This window comes from Neodiprion virginianus, chromosome 2 (assembly GCF_021901495.1).
Source record: "Neodiprion virginianus isolate iyNeoVirg1 chromosome 2, iyNeoVirg1.1, whole genome shotgun sequence".
NCBI classification, from domain to species: Eukaryota; Metazoa; Arthropoda; class Insecta; order Hymenoptera; family Diprionidae; genus Neodiprion; species Neodiprion virginianus.
The window spans coordinates 42,012,055-42,038,236 of record NC_060878.1 but is presented as its reverse complement, the minus strand read 5'-3'; the positions used below and the strand labels follow the sequence as shown (position 1 = coordinate 42,038,236).

At 45.3% G+C, this 26,182-nt stretch overlaps 1 protein-coding gene across 1 annotated transcript; it reads left to right on the top strand.

Annotated features, from left to right (window-relative positions):
- The first annotated feature begins 18,703 nt into the window (after positions 1–18,703).
- Positions 18,704–25,963, top strand: LOC124299343 (tyrosine 3-monooxygenase). The gene is made up of 6 exons (XM_046752519.1): positions 18,704–19,158; positions 21,854–21,965; positions 22,185–22,310; positions 22,426–22,479; positions 23,021–23,840; positions 24,268–25,963. The coding sequence occupies exons 1-6, from the start codon at positions 19,090–19,092 to the stop codon at positions 24,794–24,796; spliced, it is 1,710 nt and encodes a 569-aa protein (XP_046608475.1). The 5' UTR covers positions 18,704–19,089; the 3' UTR covers positions 24,797–25,963.
- Positions 25,964–26,182: the final 219 nt, after the last annotated feature.

Here is a 26,182-nt window from a genome sequence, read left to right as displayed (position 1 = left end):
AGAAAGAGGCAGATTTCTAAGTTGCGTTCGTTGTAATCGCCAGTCACCGGTACAATAAACCGACACAAGGCTTCAATGCTAATAGAACGAAAGGTGATTCACGCCTCTCACAATAAGACCGACCAATGAATGCACTCCCGCGACGTTGCTTGTCTCTACAACCGGGCTACTTTTTTGCCTCGCGGTGATCAGTTCCGTGCGATATACCAACTAAAATATCTATGCCTATGCATGCTGGAGAGCTAGTCGTCCAGCGCTAATCGTCAGTTACACGGTCGTTCCGCTTTACCGCAGTGTGATGTCTTTTTCGATCCATGCGTCCCTTCGCGGATATCAGCGGCGAATCGTCAGATTACACGAAGCATATTATAGATGAGTTGCGATTCCCGAGCGAGAATTTCTTGAGAAGATGGGATTCGTGGGTGGAGGTGAGAAGAAAGGATCAAATACCTATTTGGCATTCAATATCTTTGGTAAAATATCATAGCTCAAAATATTAAAGGCTAAATAGACGTTTCGTCTTTTCTGATCACTTTCACCGAGGAATTCAATCTTTGGAAGCCTGTTATAGGTATACGGAAGGTCGACAAACTTCTTAGCGACTAATAAAGATCGGAGTAAGAATCCTTACATTTAAGGATCCGGAAGGAAAAATAAGATCTTTGAAGGGTAACAGGTATCTTACAGATCAATTACAATCGCTTATGTTGCGCGTCGTGTGGATCTGTATGATTATAGATGAAACTGTGATTAGCACGTCTTCCATAGGTTTGCAGGATAAAGATGAAGTGTTCGTGGCATAATTTTATCGTCTATCCAGTGACGAATCGCAATACACTTTTAAGGGGAGAAAACACTCGGAATGATTTCAGTTTGAGGAGTTTATTATTTATAGTTTTAGGAACGTTATATAATTTTTTCATTGAAATCAATAACAAAATTGTGACATGGTACATACAAGTAGCGAACGTCGACGTTTTCAATCCGGTGGCGCAGATTCCTTGCTCAATTTTTATCCCATCGACTTGAAATTTTCGACACAATTTATAAAACTTCTTTGCCCATTCGAGCCGGTGGCTAGATTTTTGTCAGTCTCAAACACTCTTTTATACAAATTCTTTTAGCAATTTCGTGGTCGAAGAATGAAATCATATGTCCGTAATCGTGTACTTTTGAAATTTTTTTTTCAACATTTGGGTTTCGAGCTCAAATCCGAAAGGTGTTTTAACGTCAAAAATTTCTTTCCATCCGTAACAAGTTGGACAGTGACGTCAGGAGATGCGCCATCGCAAAAACCCTCAAGCTACTTATATGCGCCATGCCACCATTTCGTTATTGATTTCAATAAAAAAATTCTAAACTGTTTTTCAAACTAGAAATAATAAAGCCCTCAAACTCGAATTGCTTTGAGTATTTTCATTTTCTCGAAAAAAAAACTACTAAAAATATGTAATACGGTCATAGACCGTCCAAGCTGTAGCCCCCCTTACAATTCTCTAACAGTGGAAAATTTCTCATGACGTACTGTCACACAATTTCATTCGCTACTGACTCGTTAAAATTTATTATAAAAAAAAATAAACAGACTGATCGAATCCCAGTTTATACTGATTGCGAGTGAGGAGACGAAGAAAAAAAAATGAGAAACAATGGCTAAAGTATCAATGCAGGCTGAAGAATCGAAGCAGCGGTCGACGTCGATCCTGTTCAACTCCGACGGTCGGTAGTTCGCACCCGAATGTGAAGACACGCGTAGAACTGATTATAAAAATGTGTATAAATTAATTAACGAATCGGTGAATCTTTGATCATCGAATCGTTCCGCTCCTTAACCCAGAAACGTTCGTTGTTCGCCGTGGTTGTATAATATTATACCGGTCCTGCCCAAGGCAATGGCAGCGCAGATATCGGCGATGTCGGCGAGTTCATCGCGGGAGCCTTGGAAGATCATCGATCGAGATACGAGCGAGATTCGATTCGCCTCGGCACACGCTGCAGGGTTCTCGTCAACGTCGAATCCCATCGCTGTTAATCGACGATTACCGTTCGCCTTGGCTTTAACGTGTAGCACGACTTCAGACATCGCGTACACTGTAGAATTTTCGCCCCGCAAATATTACGCGAACAGTCACGTAGGCCGCGAAGCTCAACTTCGCGAGGCTTCACGATTCGGCAGGAGCTGCGGCTTGTCGGGATCAGAAGCTCAGACGGCATCCCGAATAACATCCGGTCACTTCGACCTGCGCCGGTGGAGTTCGATCAAAGGCTCTGAAACGATGGCGCTGAACTTTCTCCAGGCTGGTTCACGCGTTTCATCGAGATAGTCCTCGCCGTAGGACGACGGTGTCAAGAAAAAGAGAAGAGAACGTATCGCGTGTCGGGAAAGCGTTTCGACGAAATCGGTGCACCTTTCCCGGCTATAGGTTCGACCGAACCCGGTTTCACCTGTTCTTCGATTAGTGATAATAATGAGCGATCGGCTGGATATTTGCATTTCTTTGCCCCTTTGTCGCAAGAAGTTAATCTCGCCAAGGTTATCCAGCACACCTCGGTTGCATGCTGTTATATCACAGCTATACGATATGTGATTTCTGAGTTTCTAATACCCTCTCCTTAGAGCGATCGAGCGCGGCTTGCCGCAGCTACTGGATCGCTCGATAATACGTTCATCGTCTCTGCTCAGCCGGAGAAGATAAAAAATATAATTTCCCGCTGCCTACCGTTTCTAAGTTCAAGGAAAAACCGGGTGGATACCGGAGGCTGGAGGAGCTCGTCATTTTCATCATTCTCATCATTTTTCACTTTCGACTTCTGGCGCATCTTGGCAAATAGCATATTTCCGCATCGCGCGGATATTATTGTTGCACAACCTGCCGCCACAATGTTGCGGTTTTTTTAATTATCTCACTTGTTTCCGTAATTGCGCCGAGATGCAAATGCGATCGGCTCATCGTCAGATCCTGGAGCCCTGCAATCCTGCGCCGCCTTTCTCGCCTCTATGCCTCCGTGCCACATCAGCCGTCCTGCTCGCCACTCGACCAGATCCATTATTCATCGACTTACCATTTATTATTTCATCGTTAAGTCCGCACGCCGATCGCCGAGAGACATGCACACCCCCGCCATTTGTCGGCGTCCTTGTATAACTCTTCGCTTCCGTATAAGAAGAATGATATCAGATACCAACGACTCAAATCCGAGTGCAATACTGCGGCAATGTTTGATCGGTCGTTAGCAGGCGCTTCAAGGATCGACACGATTTGACGGAAATGATTTGTCGAACGCTCGCAAAGAAGAAATTCCGTCAGCTTTCAAAGTTCGCAAGTCTGTCACCCGGTATCGTTAAATTCTTCTCCGTTCAATCGACAATTTTCTGACGCGTGAGAAACCGTCTTACCCGATGGGCGTGTGTTATTTGCTTACACGGCAAGCTAGGGTAAATATTTTCCACCAGAGCTTCCGCCCCGTATCCATGAATATTCGTTTGAAGCACGCAGCAAAGATCATCCGGCATTTTTCTGTGTCGGATTTGACCGAAGCGGAGCAATCTTCGGCAAGGTGAACCTCGAGTTTTGAAAGCAGGCGTTTCGCACTACCGAGAAGAAAGAAAAGGAAAAAATTACGCGCATGCTTGCGGGAAAAATCCAACTTTGCTTGCGCAGGTTCGTCGGTAAGATGTTCGATAGCTTAGCAGGCAGACTATATCGATGGTACTTTACTACCGGTGAAAGGCTCTTTCAACCTTTTCACTTAGGCCAAAACTCGAGTTACGGATACACGCGTATCGAAGACTTCCGACGCGTTTGATTACCTATAATAATCACTGCATTGCGCAACGTGGACGGCAATTATACGTGATGCGGATTACGTATCACTTATGTAATTCGTACATCCGACGTTATAATTTATCGGGATCTGACAACAGGCTGAGAACGTGCAGAAATCGCTCGGTTGTCGTTTGTCCGTTTCCCGTAGCAGTCCAGGTGAGCCTCTGATTGAGGTGGGCGTGGCACGGCAATGAAACACAGATCGATCGAAAAAAAAAAAAAAAAAATACATTAACATGCGTAAATAAATAGGAAAAAGAAAACGACGGCAAAAAATCAATGCGAAAAAAAAATTGATACAAAAAACACAGAAACTGTCGCAGCCGTGTGAATATTAGAAAACTGGATAAACTGGAAATACAGCTCAGGCGATTAGAATCGATCCGATCAAACCCGTACAATCTTGTTATTTTATCATTCATGAGCATTTATGTGTCATTTGTGTTTTCTTATCATTACTTGTCTTGTACTTCAGCTATAGATCGGTACATCTTTTCGAACGTGCGAGTCGATAATTTTTTATTTACGCGTCTTATTTATGATCTCTTTGTTTGTTACAATTTTCACTTTTCGTTTGTACCTACGGCAGACCAGAGAGTTGTGTTTCGGATAAAAATCGTACGTCGTTAGATTCTTTAGCCGCTAGCAACACCTTCACAAATATTCCGGCATACGAGCAATTTTTGCCTTCCGCTTTATTAGTATTTTGTTCTTACACGGGTGATAATCGCAACGATAGATTTGACTACAGTAATCTTCATGCCTGATCTGTTTTATTCCGAACTTGCAAATCACAACTCGGTTGCTGCTACTAATTGGCCAATTCGAAATCGGATGTTTTATTCATAATACAATTAAAATATGAAAACATGCATGCACAAATTATAAAAGTACAAACATATGCATACATTATGTATAATGTATGCTACGTTCAACAAAAAACCCGTTACTCATTACGGAGGCACTGATTCTAACCCTGATAAGTAGCACATTATCAAACGTGAATTTATACACGGCGACGCATTTGTTTCGGGGATTTCTTTTTTTTCTTTTTCTTTTTACTAACCTCCAAATGAAAAAAAGGGGAATTGAAAAAAGGAGGAGAAAAAAGGATCGGGAACCTAGTTCGATCAGGCAAGGATCGCGAAGGCCAGAGTTGTTGGCGGTTTGCGGAGAAGGACTTTTCGGTTGAATAACCAATTTCGCTGCCGCGCCGGATCAGCTGCGATTCGAATAAAACGCCTCATGGTCACGTGCATGATCCTTTTGCTCGGCTGGATATCTCTCGATAAAGATCGTCGCCACGGAAGAGTTTACCTTTACACCGCTGGAGCTGTTACAACTACCGAAAAATTTGCCAAGGATCCAGCGCCTAAACCTCCAAGAGTTTCACGGCTTACGTTCTCATCGGCGAGGCTGCAATGGCCGATCGACAACAAATGGCCGTTCACCCGACGAAGCCGATCGTCGTGACACGGACGGTGTCGATTATACAGGTCTGCAAGAAACAGTTTTTTTAAGCTTCGTGGGATGTGCGATCAATTTTGCACCGAATTTTTAGAATCAAGAATAGGATATCAGATTTCGAATTGAACGGGAGTTTCACTTTGAATGAAACTACGGAGACGAGTTAAAAAGAAAAACCGACGTGATGGAATTTTCTGCGAATTTTCCCCGGTTTGAGTGTGCGAAAAATGGGCACATTTTTATTGTCACTCCCGCGCCAGGTTCCCGAATACAACTAAGGCGAGGCTGCACAAATTCCTGGCTGATAACCGTGTCCATGTCATGTCGCATTAAGCACATTCCTACGCCCGCGTGATCGACGACCCTGGTCAGTTTTTATAAGATATTGCTTTCCTTACCATTCGGCTAATTATCTTCGGTTCCGATTCCCGCCTTCGAGATTATTAATTATTACATGTATATTCACCTTCGGTACACGCTGTTGCAAAGCAAATACCTTAATTGCTGGAACAAAACGGTCGGTAATCACCGCTCGTATTGGACGCAATTATTGTACGTGCACGAGCGTGAGGGACGGTAAGATATTACGCGGATTACAAGTATGCGTCAGTCCAGGAAACGTAACATTGACCGATCCCTGCCCCTGGTCCACGACCATCTCGGTCCGCTCGTTTCGTCGTTGAAATGAAAATAAATTTGGGATCGAAATTGCAGAGCGGCTTTGTTGCGGCTTCCGCTTGTCGGATCGCAAACGAGGAATAAAATGAAAATGTTCGTTAAGCTTTCTCACTAGCACACCTGACAACTCCTAGAAATCTGGTGAACGCATACGTGTTCAAATAAAAATCTGCTCATTTTCGCGCGACTCTCGGACCTTTGAACGTCAGTCTCGTTGTCGAGTCAACGAATGTGCAATAATCTGTATTTTTTCATCAGCAGTTATCCGCGCCTGCGTCGCCGATCAACTCGAAGCAGTTTAAAAATACGACGAAGCGCTTCTTGCGTTTCACTCGCCAGCTTTCGTGCAATGAATCAAAGTAATTATACGTTCTCTCTCTCTTCGTATCGAAGAAGCGTCGATTTTTATTTCCTGAGAAAGCGATCCTCGACCACCGATCGGACACCCCGGCTCACCGTAGGTGGAAAGATAAGTAATCATCGAGAATAGTGCGGCGGTAATTATATTACTCGAAGCAAAGTAGGTTCCGCGCATCCTGCAGTTTTCGCCACATCCGTCCGACCGCAAAGGCGCGAGTTCGCCGCGTCGAAGCCAGCAACGCTCTGCGAATGCACAAACTTGTACCTACGTAGCCACGATCGGTATCCACCCCGGTCTCACTAGGCCAGGGTCCGGGTCAAACAGAGCATGACTTCGGTTTTGCAAGAGTTTGGAAACGAGTTTACATGACGCTGGCGTTGCAATTGCTAATGAAACGAACCTACTTCCCGTACCTTTACGGTCCGTCATTTATCCAGCGATAACACCTCAGGGATTTATCATGCCTCGGGTTGATTGGAATGAGGTTGCCACGCAGGTAAATATCACTATCGGCCGTCTGCAATGAATTTATATAACCATGCGCTAAAAATCAATCCGATACAATTTGTTTACTCCTGTCCAAAGCGAACTTCAATAATAATTCGCAAAAAGTCGAGGAACAAGATATTTCGTCATGACCCCAATGAACGGTGGAACAAGCGACAGCGATAACCCAAGAATAGTCGACAACAACAGAGATTTTGCAGTTTCAGTTACAGTCAATTCAATTCCATGAATGTTTTCATTATGCTCATCACCAACTCGATTCGGTTCTATTTCGCATGATCCGTACCTTTACTGTCAATTATTATTATTCTTGTTATTATTATTATTATTATTTTTAATATTATTGTTGTTGTTATTATTATTATTATTATTATTATTGTCGTTTTATCGCGTCGATGGCTTTTCCATTCGCAGGTGCAGAGTGGTTAATAACAATGGAAAATCGGCATAACAATGCCGGTACAGTAAGAGTATAATGGCAATGACAGCTGTCCTTAGTTCGCCTCGTACAAAGGCTGGGTTCACCCTGAAAGTGTATTAAGACGTGACTCAGAAATTAATACACAATCCCAGAGCGTAACGGATAGAAGTTTTCGCTAATTAATTTTATAAGCTTGTACGTAGTGTGATTTTTGCGATACGAATCATTGCTGACGCGTTCCGTTCGAGGTAGGTTTTATACCCGGTTGCGCGAATGATCTTCGCTTACGACCCCGCGGATTGGTTTCGAAATTTTACAAACTCAATTACTTCGCAGCGTACCTGCACTTTTATAACCACGAATTTACCGTTTAATTTTTGTTTAATTCATCGCGTATATTTGATTTATACCTAGGGCCGAGTATCTGGTCGGTTTGAAGTTGCGATTACCGACGGTGAAATTTTCGTTTCGCAAGTATTACGAAATTGATTCTACAATCTTTTATTGACCGAAGCGCTATAACGTAGACGAAATGCTCCCCGAAAGTTAACTCGGACAATTCTTGCAGTAAAAAATGATTTCAAACGAGAGATAGAGATTGGGATGGAAAATAACAGATTCGTAACGTTGTCAACTTTCTCGGAGTTTTTTCACGTCTTATTGCGGGAGGCATAAGTCTCGGACGGTCGGAGTGAAGTGTCTGCATCTGTAATGCGCACCTGTTTCATTCCATTTTTAAAGTCGTACAAGTTACATAAAATTCTCAATCCCCTCTCTCATAATTATGCCGCGCACGCATGTCGGCACGTAATATTGACAGACTCTCACTTTATTTCCTGCCGACTGAATGAACACCATTCCGTCTTCTTCTCGTATTTCCGAGGCCGATCGCCATTGGCTATAAAACACGAAGCTGGCTCTTATCCCTCCGTTGATATAAATCACGAACATTTCTAGAAGCCGGTGTACGCAGATCGCGGTAAAACTCTTCGCATTGCCCCATCTTTTTCGCAATGTTTATAGTAATCTCGCTATTACGTTACATCGCGTTTACTTACCCTAATTATTTACGAAGACGTGTAAATTTTGCTTATCGAGCATCCGCCGAGAACGTCACTGCGAAACCAAAGCCTTGCGGCTTGGCAACTGCGGTAATGTTCAAGGCGAGTATCGACGGACAACATCGCGGTAACTAAAGCACAAAAGGAGAAGAGAAAGAAAAGACCGAATAAATGGAAAAGAGAGAAACGACCATCACCGCAGTCGGCTCACACTTTTTAACGTACTTTCAACTTAAGACCCGAATTTTGCCGACCGTGGGCCGTTGTACAAGCAGGAAGAACGGACAGCGCGACGTTTCGGGAATTTATAACGCCTCTGCACTTATTCTTCCCCGTGCGTCAGACGAGCGGACAAGAAACTCATTCATAACACTTCTTACTCGGCGTGGCGTTGCAATTTTTTGTCCACCAGGCTAGCTATACGTGTAATATAATAATACGTTCAGTCACGAGACCGATTTCGTGACCGGCGCTCCTCGAATCCAGAAACAAGATATAATCCTTTGCTTTCATCCGGGGTTCAGGATTTATAGTTTCCCTTTTATTATACAGATTAGCGCAATTATATCCCATAATCAAGCGACCGGCGTCGCGTTATCCTCTTTTTCACGATTCTCTTCCACTTCTTATGCTCCGCGATACTCTCCGGTTATACGTCGGACTGAACGTTCCGGAACACGGGGGCCAACGCACCCGGATGTTCTCAGCGTTGGAAATAAAAGTATGTCCTGTAACGCGCGTACAAAGGTGAAATTCGTTATATTTTGCGCAAAAAGTGTGGCCGTTTGTCGCAAGCTTTGCTATCGCAGGACCATAGAAAGCTCGTTTCGACGTAACGATCTTCGATCTGTCGATCCGGCGAGAGAAGATGCGACGTCTGTGCATCGAGTTCACGTTCGATGGGCGATTATTCAAGGTCCGAGATTAAAGCGCTTGTTCCCTTCTTGGTAAGAACTCGAGGAAAATTGGGTCCATTAGCTTTTCACAGAACTCCACGCGTAGGTAAGATTATAAACGGCGATACCGTGAATTCCGTACATCGCCAGATCGCGAATTGGCATAAAAAGGTTTGCCCAAGTCTGCAGAGGAGGAAAAGTAACGCCTCGAGGCGAGATTGACGTCAATGCGTGACGCAGGTTCTCCTATAATGATGGTGTTTTAAGTGCAACGCCGAAGGGAGAGAGAGAGGAAAGACACGTTAAGAAATCCTCGGCAACTTTCCTCCTTGATACCCTCCAGGTGATTTTCAATCAATAAATGCCGTATCAGTTGTCGATCGACATTTTATAGATATATTCGTGCGGTCTCTGTATTTTTATTTGTTTTTTTTTTCCAGCTGTTCTGTTTCTCCGTTTCAATGGCATCGCGATTACACGGTCCCGACTAGAACTTGGCCACGCTCGATTCGCGCGTTTTCACATTAGAATCGCGAGGACTGGCCCGGCGTCAAAGCCGAGCGATACCCCTGCACTCGATAATCGGTAGCAAAGAGCGTGTCTAACGGCGAACGTTCATGAACAAAAACCATAAATATAAAAGCATTGACCTCAATTGCCCGGCTTCGAGTAATTATACTCGTGTAATAGCAACAACAGTCTATGACAATCGGAAATGAAATACAATGTTGATAATCGGTCCGACATTGAAAGTATTGCATTTGTAACGCGAAAGTGATAACTAACGAGACACGTTGTTCGCGCACCGAGAAAGATAAGTCTGGTGTTTTTTCGACTTCTTTCCGACGACCCGATTTGTGGTAACTGTGACATATTTAGGTATACAATAGGTATATGGATATTACGCGAATGCTTGAATGTTGGAAAAGACTGGTAAAATCGCATCGAATAACAGAATCGGCAAGAATTCTCCGCGATTATTTAATTTTTGTTACATACTTATTTAGGGAGGGTATGACTCACGAGACACCGACTGGTTCGCTAAATATATAACTCAGTTCGTCGTTTTCCATTAGCGTGACCTCTTGGAACAAATTTTTTTCTTTGAAATTGCCCGAGTGAAATTCTCAGCACTGAAAAAAATTGTCAAAGCTTGTGCGAGCTTCTGATATCGCCTGACTTTATTCACCGATTCACGCCCGCATTTGACTGGAGAAAAACTAGTCCGATATCACCTTTTGCGTTATACTCTCTGTTGTAAAGCGTGGAAATTCCAATTGCAACATCATTTTCGAAGAATCAAGCTGGATCAGTGTTTCTTACCGGCGCTCGATTTAAGTAGAAAAAATTATAACGGTAAGACAACAGTCCCGTTCAGCCTATAATTTAATACAGATTGTTTACTTTTCTTCGAATATTTTTTTTCATTTCGACTCTCGTATACTTATTTTTTCCACTAGTTGGGTGACTCCGATTCAATTACACTACAGACATCGCTTTGTAAATGCGAAATATAAAAACATGCGGAAAGGCAGCGACGAGTCTGTGCCCACATGCGAAAAGAATCACTCAAGTCGAACGATCCAAGTGACGTTTGGTAAAAACACGTGTAAGATAGGCAAGGTTTGCAGACCAAGTTCTTACAAAACCGCAAAATTTCATCAATGAACCGAAATATTGAACGCAACTCTTCCAGCAACGAAACAGTAATGCCCGAGGTTGAAATAACGTCTGCGCATAGGAATCACCGCGAGGCTAAGGGTCGGAAAGTGCGCGGTGCAGGACATGTGTAATTATTAAAAATCGACCGGGCTGATTGACCGAGTGTTCTTCGCGTCAGAAGCACGCAAACCCCGTACCGAAAGCTCGCGATAACCGTCATATAAACGGCTCGCCGAATCAGGCGCAAACAATGGACTCGAGGTCTGTACGAATGGTGTCCTCATCACGGGAAGATCCGCATCCGGTTGCAGGCTGCAACGATTCGATACCGGTTTTCCAGTCGGCTGCTTCACTGTTTCCATGAAACTTTTCACCGTGTTACCATTTGACCAACGTTTCTGCACTAACGACCACGGGCCGCGGTAACCGACTGCAGATTGATTTATCGCAGATCGCGTTCAATGCCCAGCCGTTCTTTACGCACATTTTTTACCACTTTGTCCGGGCTCGTGACCTTTAATTGGGACCAGAACCACTTTGTCCCATAAACACGGCTATTAATCAGATAAACGTGAGGCGGATACACTCCCAGGTATCGGTTAACGCGATTGGGAAACTTTTGACGTTGGACCAATTTTTCCTGAACATGCAAGGAATTTCAAAGGCTCCCGATACGCGCGTCGTGCGTGATATTTTCACGGGATTCGGCTCACGAAATCCTCAAGACCTCTTCGGGATCGGTACGTCACCTGATTCGTGCGACATTTCGTAATTATGTGATCGTTAGGTGAAGCGTTTTGACAACGCCTCGGTATTCGGACCACACGTAGGAAATTTTCAGGACATTTTGTTGTGGTTGAAAACCACAGTGTGCATCGACTGTGTCACTACCGAAGTAGAATCGATTGGATAGGTTCGGTTGACCCTGATCCATTTGCAGGATTTGACCATCGGGACCGGCGTGTGCGGCTGCCTCGAGAAATGGAAGCTGAGCGTACAGTTCTTTTTTTTTTTTTTTTTTCATCGATTCATTAACGCGAAACTTTGCCAAAAGCTTGAACAACAATGTCTTTTTTTTTCATTCCCAAGGTGATTTAGGCGCAGCTGCGGGATAGGCGAGTAATTGCGATACTTTGTTCGAAAAAGTTAATCTTGTTTCACACGCCGACCGAGCTGCCTACCTGGAAATAATTAATAAAGGCTCAAAAGCGCGATCGAAGGGAAAACCTAGTCGATTAACCGCAATGAATCACGCTAACGTTGCATATCTGTAATCGCAAAGTCAGCTGCAACCTGCCCGAGCTCTACTGCACCGGTGTATCGATATTCGAAAGGTGTGCGAATTACGCTCTATCAATGAAAAATCACTACTTCACTTCACCGGCTACACGTATCCTGCATCTCAACACTCGTTAATCAGAAGCTGATCTCCGAATGGACCGGTCCGGTTTTATTCGTGCCGCGCGAAACGGAACTGGCGTCAGGAATACCCGTCAAGTGCCGAATTTAGCGGTGGCCACTGAACTAAAGATAAGGGATGCGTCGATGAATCGAGTCGGAAGTGATGATCGAAAATACGACTCGATTGAATCGATAAAAGTTAATCGATCAATCGGTCGCGCATTTGAAACCAAAATATTGTAAATTTCAATGTGTAGTATTGAAAGCGGAAAACTTTTTCGATAATTTACAGTTTCGTTCAAAAGATTTTTTGATTACAGGTTGAAATATTCATTTATCTTTCACTTACATGAATTAGGTAGTCGGTAAGTAAGACGATGATAATAATTAATACTTTATTCACATAAATTGGATTGCATTGCATAGTTCACGGGAGTGAAAAACAGAAACCGTTTGTGAATCAGACGTGTGAAACTTGGTGTTTCGTTCAGCTAACACACCGGCTGATTCAGATTTCTCTAATTTTTCCACGACGATGCTAGGATTCTGATTTTTTAGTAAAAACGCTTGTCGATTTCAAACGTTACAATTAATGCGCTAGGCGCAAGCATGAATTCAGATCTATTTCGAGGAACCTGTTTACTCTAATTCTCATGTTTGAAGTATAAATACGGACGGCTGTTTGTATCGTTCCAGCGACGGGTCAATTAAACAAACAGATGCGAGTTAACTAGAATATTAAGTATCACGCTACCTGCCACCCGGTGATTCATGCGTTTAACCTGTAATTAAAAAGCTATTCTTCATGCCTTCCGAGTTTGTTTTATTACGACATGATTAACATGGCCGAGCCTCTGGGCACACCGTTGAAATCCTAGTATTCAAGGCTGCGTTAATCGATTCATTTGCATCGAGGAAATAATTGCACTCGGTTATTGTGTAACGCCACGCGTAAGATATTATCATTTTTGGTGTATCGATCTTCTACAATTGTTTGCGAACGAAGTCACGAAGAAGCGATCGGCCGATCGTTTTCGGTTAATTAAACTGGCAAGGGCGACCGGCAAGATTTTCGAGTGCCGTGTTATTGAGATGAAGAAATGGTACGAAGACTACCAGCGTCAAATGCGGAACGCGAACGTTATCGTGGAAATGTCAACAATTTTGATTAATTGATGCACGACAGGTATCGGCGAGGTTTGCCATAAAAACGGATCACGGATGTAATGGCAACGGCGCATGGAGAAGAAAATGATGGCTCATCAAGCCTCGAAGATCACCAATTCCCTGTTGCGCGTTGCCGACCTTTGTTCAAGATACTTCCGTGATCATTCGGAGCGTAATTATTATCATGAAAGCGCAAGAGTACGTCACCGGTTAATCAGGTTGTGTTAGACGGCCGAGATGTTGGAAATTGAAGCTAGCGCGCAGATTATTTCATTCTAAATCTAACGTCCGGTTTTTTTTTCCGCGAGTTTTGACATTTGTTACATATGGTCTAGCTCCGGAATGGAAATTCAGATCGTACAAATTTCTCTGATTACGATACTCGGGACTGAGCTCCGCTTGCACAGCGATTCGATTTGTAAACCGAATATCCCAGCTTCGCGTCTCCGGCTTTCCATTTCGAAAAAGCGGTATATAGGCAGGTATGCGTACTTGTTTCCACCGTGATTTCAATGGAATTGTGCTTTTCCATTTCTCGAACTAAAACTCGCACAACGTTATAAGTGCGTATTTGTAGCTTTGTAGCTGTAACAGGAATCGCCGAGGATTTACACACGGGGAAAAAAGATTCCGCGATAATTCCGTTTGGTTTATTCAAGCGACGCGGGATCGCGAGCTAATCCATTTACAAAGATCACTTTCGTTCGAGTCCTCGATCGTACGATCGGCAAAAATGACCTCAGAGTGACCGAAAACACTTTGCCACCTTGAGTTTTGTCCGAATCGAACCTGTAAATGTTTCAGCTAGCTCGCTCTTTCCATCCACCGCCTCGATTAAATGACTCTTTTCGAACTATGCCGGCTCGTTTTCGCTCAATCCAACCAGAAACTTCACCGATATCCAACAAATAGTTCGGGAACGGTACATCCGGTTGACTTATCGGCGATCTGATTGACTATCCCCTCGAATTTACGATCGTGCGAGGGAAACCCAGCGCCCAGTGTGCGCAGAGTTGAGTTCGCGGGTGAGAAACCCGTCGCGACATAAGCGGGAGCCGGAAGTACGATTATTGATACCTTGGCTCGATATGAGCCGGTGTAAAAACCAGTCAGTGATCTAGATAAGGCAATGGATCGTGGCAGCGGAATTTCCATAGCATTGTACCGGTGACGTGAAGCAAGTGCCGCACATTCTCGGTTATCGGGAACCTGGTCTCGGCGCTGGATGCTGGAAGTGGCAAGAGCAGAAGGCCTTGATACTTGAAAGGATACACGGCATACGCCGGCCGCCGACAAGCCTCCGTCCTCGCATCTCCGTTGCCGCGATTTGGCGAATCCGAACTTTCGAACGTCACAGCTCGAAAAACCGGAAGGACCGGCACGATTATCACCGCCATCCGTTAATCGCCGCGTCGCACGTATTTTCAAAGAATTTCTGACCCCGTGACGCAATTGGCGATCCAGGTGTATTTATAGGGTACCTATAGTACGTGTGACGCAAGGTGTGCAGATATTGTACGTACGTGAGGACGTCAGAGGTTAGCCGAAACGTCATCTCCGCAATCACAGGTACTTTGCTGCAACGCAAGATTGGGCGGAGCCGCGAGTAAGATCGAAGTAGGCAAGCTGATGGATTGATTAGAAAAGTGTCGAGTTGAGAAGGTGGAACTGCAAAGAGATCCATCCGAACTGGATACCCATCCCTGTTTTTCATAAATCGCCTTCAAAACAACGTGTTTACTTAAACAAAGATGTTATGAAAAATTCGTAGAAAAGAGCTCAGTCACGGTACAGTCGAGAAAAGTCTATTTATAGTGATCCTGGAAATGCTTTTACCGTATAATTGTTTCGGGTCCTTGGTCAGCCGCAATTATGGTAACGTAATGATAGCTGGATAACAATACTGGGAAAATACAGACGTGTAATTTATTAAGAAAGGGAAATTTTCGGGTGATTGTACAATGTACATTCGATATGTGCACGTGTGTTTTTTGTCAAATCGCGTAACGTTGTAAGTATTAAATAGAACGAAACGTTGTTGATAGTGATAAGAAAAAGAAAAAAAAAAAAAAACTACGAACAGTTTTCGCGGACTTGTCTTGTTCACCCATCGTAATTTACTGCATCCGAAATTCGAGGCTACGTGTACTTAGACAACAAGCTTCTGCAATTTACTGTACAGCGATAAATTATGCATCCTTTATTTTTGTCCCGCTGGACCGCACGAACGAGTTACGAAAAAGTGTATGAAATATGATGGACTTTAATTAATCACGTCGATACAACCATTTCACTTCATAACAACGAAAGAAATTTGTAGCTACCAATTAATAACGTGCGTGTCTCTCAGCTCGGGCTGGAAGTACCAAGAATTACTCGACAGCCGGGTAAAATTTATTGCATGTGACCGCAAGATTAGTCGCGTGTTTTATGAGAATGAGGTGAATTACCGGTGACCGGCAGACGTCGAATTACAAATAGCTGGCATAACACGGAGGGAATTATCGAAAGACTGACGACACCTCGGAATTATCCCATAGCGAGTAGTCGGAACCGCGTTGAATGAATAAAAAAAGGTGCAATTAGTTTGTCGATCCACTATTATGCGAATCTGACGTAGTTTGGCCGATATAATGATCCATTGGCAAGTACCTTCGACACGCAATTGCGTTACGACACTGAAGAATTCTTCTTCCATCTGCCGTTCAGCCGGTACTTATTGTTAGATCTTGAAATCGGTAGCGGGTCTCGCAGCCAGAGCCGGAGGCGTCGATGTGTAACTATCAAGTAGGATAAACGGAACCTTAGCAACAGCAAGAAATCACCTCGACGGGCACCAAGGAAGCAATTTGATAAATACGTTGATTAATAAATACGTTGGATTTTCGGCTGGTCAACCGATTTTATCCGATGGATATGAATACACAGGTGTATAAGTAATTCACCTGCGTTACAGAGAAACCTCAAGGCTGATGGTGTTGTGTAGGTAGGTACGGCTCGTTAGCACTTTCGTACGGTGCCGATCGTCTGTGTACGGTAATATTTGATCCCGGAATTAATTATTGAGGAAATTGATATCTACCTCCGGTATTTACTCTCGATTATTGTCGCTAATTGATACCCTGGACCGATCACACGCCTCGACTCGGTAAATATTTGACCATCGACCGGTTAACAATCGGTGTTTTTTTCCCTGGAACCTTGCGGAATCGAATCGGACTGTTTGCAGAGAGGGACTCGCTCGCGCCTTCCGCGGTCCATGAACCGCCGATTTTCTCCATAGCAATTTATCAGCATCGCTCGCTTGCCGAGATCTTGATCGTAAAATAGAGACATCTCACGAGCGACGAGTGATTGCGAGGCGACACCCAAGATTCGCGAATCCTCAGACTGGACCGTCATGTTTAGATGCTTAGATGGATCCGAGTCGAAGTACCGTGGATGATATCGAGTCGGGAAGCAGCTAATGAAACGTGACTTGTTTTTTAATCAGCCTCGAGAGATCCGTGGCCCAAGAAATTCAGTCTTACGCGACGGACCGAATACAGCTTCGCTCACCTGGCCGTTACATTCCTATGGTAAATTTATCCGAGTAGCTCCTCCGGCCGCATATGTTTATCCGGGAGTCGCGGTTGAAAAATCATAAATCTACAGCGAGAAGATTTTCCCGGTCAAGGTGCGCAACGTGTCGCACGAGGAAAAAGAGAAACACGGAAAGCTGAGAAACTCGAGTTACGATACGCCTGTGACGGTTGCATGGTCGAATTGATAATTGATTCGAAGATGATTTTCGGAACAAGCATGCCAATCTTTGTATATTCATGAAGATGAAATACTTTTCGCTGTTGGAGTTTAATTATAGCCATCGGATGAAATTACGGAGAGTCGAGGGAGCAATGAGTGGGGATAAATGCACAACACCGAAGGAGAATTAGCGAGACGCGTATGACTCAACACCTGGTGTACGATTTTTATGGGATAATTCCCGTCTGAAATGCTTTACTGCTCGACATAACGATTATTTTGTAATCAAGTAGCGGATCGCGCTGGTGCAAAAACTGCATTCGAAAATCCGGTTGTCGAACGCGAGTTCAAAACCGAGCTGAAAAGAGTCCCAGATGGATCTTTAAGCTCGAAAGCATCGCTTCCCAAATTATAAATGATCGAATTTCATCGACGGTGAAAACGTTTCGCCAGCTGAGCCGGTTGATCAGCTTGGATAGACGTAATGTCACGGCTGTTTGGGCTACGTGAGTATCTGAACGCGATCAACTGATTTGCACGTTCGGCACGATTATTTTGTACACAGAGCGAACATCGCGGCTCGGTCCGATCGAACTTGACCTAAAGAGGGTGACAGAAATTGATCATTAAAACAAGGTATCCTCGAAATTGGACAGACTGAAATAAATTACTTTGAAAATTAGTTATTGGTAAATAAAAACATTATGTGAAGTGAATAAACGGCACGACTTGTACACTTTAACCGCACACCTGTTCAGCAGAGTGATTTATTCGCTCGACGTCTGACGAATGTCGCGACATTTTTTCACATATATGCAGTATTGCCCATTGTTGCGGAATGAAACGATAGTTCCGATTGTAAAGTTGACCGATTGTTTTTCTAGTTTCGTTAAAATTATGACAGCCGTGTTCACAGGTGAAACAAAGAGAAGGTACGGTAGTTTTCTCGAATATTGGTGTATTTTTCAGAGAACGTGCGTTAAATGACGAAGGCGAAGCCTCAACCGCGGAGTAAGGGTTTAGGGTACCGTCAGTTTGGCAAAAAGTTTCTTCCGCCCAAGCGGTTCCTGAAAATTTACAAATTCACCCTGACCGACAAGGTGCGAAAACTGTGACTGAGACGTACGGAGCGTGTATTTCTTGTTTGGGTCGAGCGACGTCGTCGAAGGCTGTCGTAGCCAATACATTTTCGGTTTTAACCTGTTTTAACGTATCTTAACGTCGATTCGGACCGCCCCCCGAGGGATGCCGATAGTGGGGCACCCGCACGCGTCCCCCGTTCCTGATCGTGAGTCACGCGGGATCCCCCGGGTCCGGACCAATCGCGTTCGTCCTTTGCGAGCGCGCCGTCGCGAGTCGGGTTACGAAATGCGGGAGCACCGCGTGTCGGCGTCGCGGCGCCGCGGGGCTGTCAGGTACGGACACCCGAAACCCAGGGTGGGGGGCACCCCTGACCCCAGGAGTCGCGGTGAAGGGAGGCAGCGTTTATATGCTGCGACCAACCGCCCCAACCGCACATTCGCTCGTTAGCTTCACCCGAAGGCAAGCTCGTAACGCTCGAGATTTCGAGGTAGATCGTGCGGAGTATTTTGAACTTGGTAGTAAATCACCTTGCGACAGACAAGCACCAGTCACTGTTTGTGGTCGCAATTAGTAAAGTTCCTAGACACCGCGCGCCGACATCTCGTCAAACGGAAAATCCACCGAGTTATCAAGATCGGCAGTGAATCTTGAAAGAAGCAGGAATCAGGCCGACAGTCGAAGTTTTGCATCCAAGTTTCGCCACTCGTCTCACCGTCGAACAACCCGTGCTACCTACCACCGGTTTTTACCTGTGCTAATCTACAAATTACTTTTGTCTTCCGTCACCGTCAAGTTTTACTATCGATAAAACGACATGATGGCCGTCGCCGCTGCCCAAAAGAACCGTGAAATGTTCGCCATCAAGAAATCCTATAGCATTGAGGTACGTATAAAATTCCCCAACCCCTCAGCCAATCTCCTCGTTCACCAGGTTATCCGTGAATTAACTAACCGAGTCTCATCGACGATCGCCACGTTAACAATCAAGCGAGCGCCTCGCCTCTGTGTAACACTCTTCTCGGACAGGAGACTTCGATTCTCCAACCGGGAATACCGTGGATTCTTTCTTATCTGTCATTTCGTAAACTCGCTTTCCATCGGCATAACCAGCTTCCCTGCAGTGGGCTAGGTCAGCGTCGAGTCGAGTATTCGGTCACGCGCGAAAATTGATCGTTATCAGGCGTATCGGGATGGAGATGAAATTCCAGTATCCGAAGAGTCAAACCGCTTGAACCGACATCGAGCTGAAGTTGAAAGAAAAAAAAAAAAAATGTTTGGTCACGAAACGTAGACACATTACATAAATATTCAAAACACTCTCACAGCTGATCGCGTAGAATTTTAATACTTTGATCACGGGATGGAACAAGGTTAATTTATTCGAATAACACGTAGATTTTATAGCCAATTAATTTGTCGGATTTGTCGGGGCAGACTTGGGCTGAGTTGCATTCATTTATATTTGTTTATATCGTGGTTTTTTGACACCCTTGGGATTAAGCGCATCATCGGTCTGGCGGGTTTTTGCCTATAGAATTTGTTTTCTTCCATCCCTTCTCTCGTTCTTGAAGATATTTTTGCAACAACATTCCGCGATGCGAAAATATGACTCACGGGCTCCGTGCGATCTTTCGCAAGTCCGCATCGCGGCGATGCACCGACCGCGGTAATCGTCCGTCGGATGTTGCGTCGAGTATCCCGTGCCGTGCCATTCGCTAATGTTTGTCGGTGCTCGAGCGAGTCAAGTTCAAAAATTCAAGGACAAGTGACATCCGTCGGTCCTTTCATATCGTCGTCGCGAATATCGAGCAGAGCGACCGGCGTCGCGTCCTTGCGAAAGGTTCCGAAGTCGCCGGGGTTACAACGTAAAGGTGAAGGTGATGTCGTATTATTGTAATGTCGCAAACAGGCTGGCTCGTAGGATCTAATTATCGATTGAGAAATCGATCGGCCTTGTCGGCATGATAATTACGGACGTGTTATAATTATGAGCGTGAAACGATTGTAACGGAGTGGCGTGCAAGAGCAGTCACTACCGAGACCCTGAACATTTGAACACCGTTATCCTGTCGGAGGCTCGCCGCGGCTGTAACGCCGCGACTTGTGTTGCTCTCGATTATGCCGCATGATTTGTTTCTTACGAGCACGGTATACCCACCGGCGAATAACTACCGTCTTACTCCGATTAACATACGCACCTCGGTGCTACGCTCGGCGATATTTATCGCTGCAATTAAATCTCCATGATCGCGATATCGGAACGAGTGGGATTGATATTCTTCCGATCGGTACGCGGCTCGTTGTATCTCTTTTCTCAACTTGTGTCGGACAAGTTCGCACACGGCCGAGAAAACGATCATTAAAGTCCAACAGGCCCGAGTTCGCGGCGGACGGTAATTATACAATTAATGATTCACACGTGGGCTGTTAAAGGATAATAGGGTGAAGGCAGCCGAGTTGCGGCGAGGCTGGAAGAAGAGTTTCAGCGCATAGGTAACCGGCTGAAAGACGGGGGGAAACGACACGTGAAAATTTGGTGGTGATCGGGTTTTGCGTGAAAAGAAAAATCGGCTCCATCGCAAGCGCAAGCTGTGTTGTTGACGCGGATGATATTGAGGGGGGTGTTCCCAAGGTCGGCGACGACATTCCTGCGTGGTTAACGGTCGGCACGATGCTTCGTCGTTTTTTCAGAAGAACGGGATTTTTCTACGCAGTCATCGAATTGCGCTGGAACGAGACGCACAAGAGAATTCCCGCGACGAGTCCCTTCGCAACGGTCGAACGAAAGTGACTCACCGATTTGTAGTTCACGGCAGGAGATAACCCGCGTACCTGCATCGCGTTACGCAATTGCGTGTGCAGTAGCCGCTCATCGGACAACCATTCGACCGCGAAGTACTTGGCCCAGTTTACGCGAGCGTTGAAGAATTGCTAAACATTGCCTAGATCCATGTCAATTGCTAACCACTTCGCAGGTGAAGACAACGTACCTGTTTTCAGTCGCTCGAGCGGCGTCGCGCATTTGAAAATGGAGAGGAAAATAAGCGATATGTGAAAGGGCCGCGTCAGATCCAAAAGTCTTGTAGACTCGGCGGGGTGGGCGTAAAGATAATAAATACCATCCCCGGTGTTTTCAGTCTTTGCGGGCTTCCAGCGTGACCGCGTTAGCCCTGCAGCCATGTAGTCAAATTTATGCCTCACCGCTTCCCACCTGCCTCCGGTGCCGTCTCTTCTTTGGTCTCAAGCTCGACCTCCGACGCTTTGTACTTCTTTAAAGCATATTACTTCATTTCCGATCCTTCAGCGCCAGACTGCTCTCGCAAAGACGAAAGTTTCGCGCCTTCCTTTCGACTTTGCAGACTCGATTCGGCTCCAGCCATTCTTAACTGTCTCTAATCATCTACGGAAACGCAATTGTTCCCGAACTACGATAACTTGGACCGACCGAAATGCGGCATTCGTTGCGAATGCTTCGATTTCACGAGCATTTTTGAGATGGTCGAATAATTATCGGACGCGTCAAAGATCGGATCGTTTTTAGCATCCGTTTAAAAAATTCTCTTTTACGTTTGCTACAGAACGGCTATCCAGCACGTCGCCGTTCTCTGGTAGACGACGCTCGATTCGAGACTTTGGTAGTGAAGCAAACGAAGCAATGTGTGCTTGAGGAGGCCCGTCAACGAGCCAATGGTAAGTTTTTCTCTTCTGTTTTTCCCAAGCATGTCGTACTCCTGCTTTCTTTCAATATTGCGTTTAGACGTTCAGTGTTGTTATTTCCCCAGTTGTTCTGTGATTCTAAAAGAGTTTGACATAAAGACGTCACGACCCTACTGCATCTACAGTATAGATACAGACACATTATGATTTTGCACGCCCGTTTTTGCATGGTTGTGTTTGATGTTTTAATAGATTCGAGCGCAGATCAGGCAATCATTTGCTCTCAGGAGCAACTGCCGCAAGACGAGCATTACAACGACGCCTCGTCAAGCGACGATGAACAAGGGGAGACGCTGTCCTGCGCCGCCAAGGAAGAAGGTAAGCTTGGAAATCTCGGCCCATTGTTTTACTTACCCGGGTACCAAATTCGATTCCCACCCTGGCATGAGACGCATGTGTGTTTGAACGTGTTCGTTATTTCTTTGACTTGCAGAGGCCAAGGCCGAGGCTTCCTCGTCGGATAGCGAGGGAAAACCAGACGACGACGGTAAGTGGTCCTAATTCTTATAATGTCGGTACGTACCTACCCGCCTGCACTTACGCCCACCCCTTCCGCCCACTTTCTCATTCTCGTTTTTCCGCGAAAAAATTCCATTGAGCTGCAACAGGCGGAGGAGGTGGCGGAGGCTAAGCGGGAGGAAGGAAATGGAGGGTGAAACGGCCCCATTGTCGGCATCCGGCCGAGTGCCCGGCACTTCGCTGAATTACGCCGACTTACGGCAGCCGTCGTGCATTTAGATTTTCACCTCTCCATTTCTCTCCCGCTATACGTATTTCTACGTCCGTATGCCGACACGTATATACATACTTGCACCGATATTCCACCCCTGCCAGTTACTGAGCCTCGGGGCGCTCAGGTTCCGACGACTTGGCGTTTGACTCGAGTAAATGGATTCGAACTTGCGGGCTATCTCTCGAAGCATAGCTCTCGGCTCAGACTGCACCGGGGAGAAATCGTTGCGCTTGGTAGATTGGCTCTAGCTGTCTTTACATCTGACGAGGTATTTTTTTTTCTCTTGGTTACGCAGACTCTGGGTTGACCGAGGAAGAGGTCGTCCTAGCTAAGACTATCGCGGAGACACCGGAGGGAGAATATGCGGTGCAGAAGGCTGTCCTGGTCCTCCGCATGCGCGACGGAATCAGCTCGCTGGCGAGGATTTTGAAGACGATCGAGAACTTCAAGGGGGTCGTCGACCACCTCGAGTCCCGCCCGTCTAAGAAGGAGGGAATGCAGTTAGACGTACTCGTCAAGGTGGACATGACCAGGCAGAGTCTGCTCCAGCTGATCAGAAACCTGAGGCAGAGCTCTTCGCTCGGTGGAGTTTCCCTTCTGGCTGACAACTCGGTCAGCATCAAGGACCCGTGGTTCCCACGTCACGCATCCGAGCTTGACAACTGCAACCATCTGATGACCAAGTACGAGCCCGATCTCGACATGAACCACCCAGGCTTCGCCGACAAGGAGTATCGCGCCCGACGAAAGATCATCGCTGAGATCGCGTTCGCCTACAAGTACGGAGACCCGATTCCCAACATCCCTTACACCGAGACCGAGAACACCACCTGGACCCGAGTATTCGACACCGTTCTTGACCTCGTTCCGAAGCATGCCTGCATCGAGTATCAGAAGGCCTTCAAGCAGCTTCAGGAGGAACGCATCTTCGAGGCTCACCGTATCCCACAGCTTCAAGACGTTAGTGACTTCCTAAAGAAGAACACCGGCTTCACTCTGCGTCCAGCTGCCGGTCTTCTCACCGCCAGAGACTTTCTGGCTAGTCTTGCCTTCAGGATATTCCAGAGCACTCAATACGTCCGCCACATCAACAGTCCTTACCACACTCCCGAGCCGTAAGTTCGTTTGCGGAATTACTTTGTCGCAACTTGTGAAATCTAATCGAATTCGCGATTTTTGTAAATGATTAACTTTCGGGATTCAACCTGTCTGTTCCGCGCTTCGTCGAGCTTCCGACTTTGTCAGGTGGCAATCGATACAATGTCGCACGGTGACTGTGTGCTTCGTTGGCGGAGGTAGGGGTAACGTAATTATCAGGCTACTCAGAGCCTGTAATGGAACTCTAATTGGCTTTTAACGACACGATGGCGTTGTCAACTCGCGCCAGCAGCGACTAACTTCTCTCGTCCCGTTGGAATGATAGGGAAAATTATCATCCCGAGCTGGGATAGTTACGGAGTTGATTTTCCGGGCATGCACCGTCTACACAGATTGGCCAATTCACAACCACCTCGTACTAACCCTCGTTCTTCCATGTTACAGAGACTGTATCCACGAGCTGCTTGGTCACATGCCGCTTCTTGCCGATCCCAGCTTCGCTCAGTTTTCACAAGAAATCGGACTCGCCTCTCTCGGCGCCTCCGACGAGGAAATCGAGAAACTTTCGACCATCTACTGGTTCACAGTCGAATTCGGTCTCTGCAAGGAGGGCTCCGAAGTTAAGGCCTACGGTGCCGGACTATTGTCGGCTTACGGAGAGCTCCTTCACTCGCTGAGTGACAAGTGCGAGCACCGCCCATTCGAGCCATCGACGACCGCGGTCCAGCCGTACCAGGACCAGGATTATCAGCCCATCTACTACGTGGCCGAGAGCTTCGAAGACGCCAAGGAGAAGTTCCGCCGCTGGGTGTCGACCATGAGCCGATCGTTCGAGGTCAGGTTCAACCCGCACACCCAGCGCGTCGAGGTTCTGGACAGCGTAGACAGGCTCGAGGGTCTCGTTGCGCAGATGAACACGGAGATGGTTCACCTAACGAATGCTCTGAACAAACTTAAGGCATCATCCGCGTAAGCGAACGCCGGAACACCGTCAGCGACCCAAAGTCAACTCACCCTCGCCCTTTCACATTCATTATATTTCTTGAATATATATATATATATATTTTTTTTTTTTTTCACTTTCCTGTAATTGGATCAACCTATGTAGGCTACCCTCGTCGGCTCCGTCGCTAGTGTGACTGCAGGCGACGGGTCTTGATATCGTCAAACTGACTGATGCCGTCGTCAAGACTTGCCTTCGCGGTGAAACAGTACATGGTATTCAATTATTCGCATCCCCATCTCGATAATTCATTGTCTCCACCTTGTGTATAAAGTCGCCATCAATTATTATTATTATTATTATTATTATTATTATTATTATTATTATTATTATTATTGATTATTATTAACGTACGCACATTTCAATGTATGTCTGCGTGTACGTACGTACTTCCGTACGCATACGTATACATACGTTGATACACTGTTGTATTTGTTTAACCACGATAAGCGCGCACCCATACTCGTAATCTCGTATTTTTGGTTCCAAAGATGTTGGTTATCATAGGGTGCGAGCGTAGTTCCGTAGTTTGTTGGATACCGTATTAAATAACTCTAAATTGATGCGGGTTTTCACCGCAGCAATCCGTGAATTATTATTTAATTAATGTGAAAGAAATGTTTGTTTTTATTTAATTATCTTCAAGTAGATCTCCTCTGTGGATGTGATTGCACAGCACCGAATGATTCAACGACATATCTTTCATTTAATACTGCACTTTACTTAGCAGATATAATTCAGGCATCATACCGATTACGCATATATGTTTGATCTTTGATGGAATGTTACTATATATACGATGTATAATTTAAATAATTATAGTACGTGTATATCGGTGTTCCCTGTAAAGATGACGCGTATAGAAATGCCCGTAGAGATCTACTCGGGCCTAGGTATAAAGTCGATGTTGAAAGTAGATTGACACCTCACAGAGATAGTGTAGAGGTACACGCTTCATACGCACCCTGCACAATCCTGTAATTGTATACTTATTATATTTGTTGCATGCAAAAGAAAATTTCACAACGTTTTTTCCTATTACACATATATTATCAATACCTATCCAACTGTATGAATCATTTGGTTTGTATTATATTGTAAAGAACGAGCATAATAAAAATCAAGATATGTATCTTACATTCTTCCGCCATTCTTATTTTCCTCATTTCCACGGTATATCCTACACCGATCAGGTATTAATTGTCACGGCGTGTGAGGCTTGCCAAGTCGATAAGAGAAACAAAGTCCGATCATGGGAAGGCGAATGACGAGCGAATATCGATGCATTTAAATCGAACAATCGCAATTTCTGTCAATAAAAAAAAATATATACAACCGGCACAAATTCAAGGCACA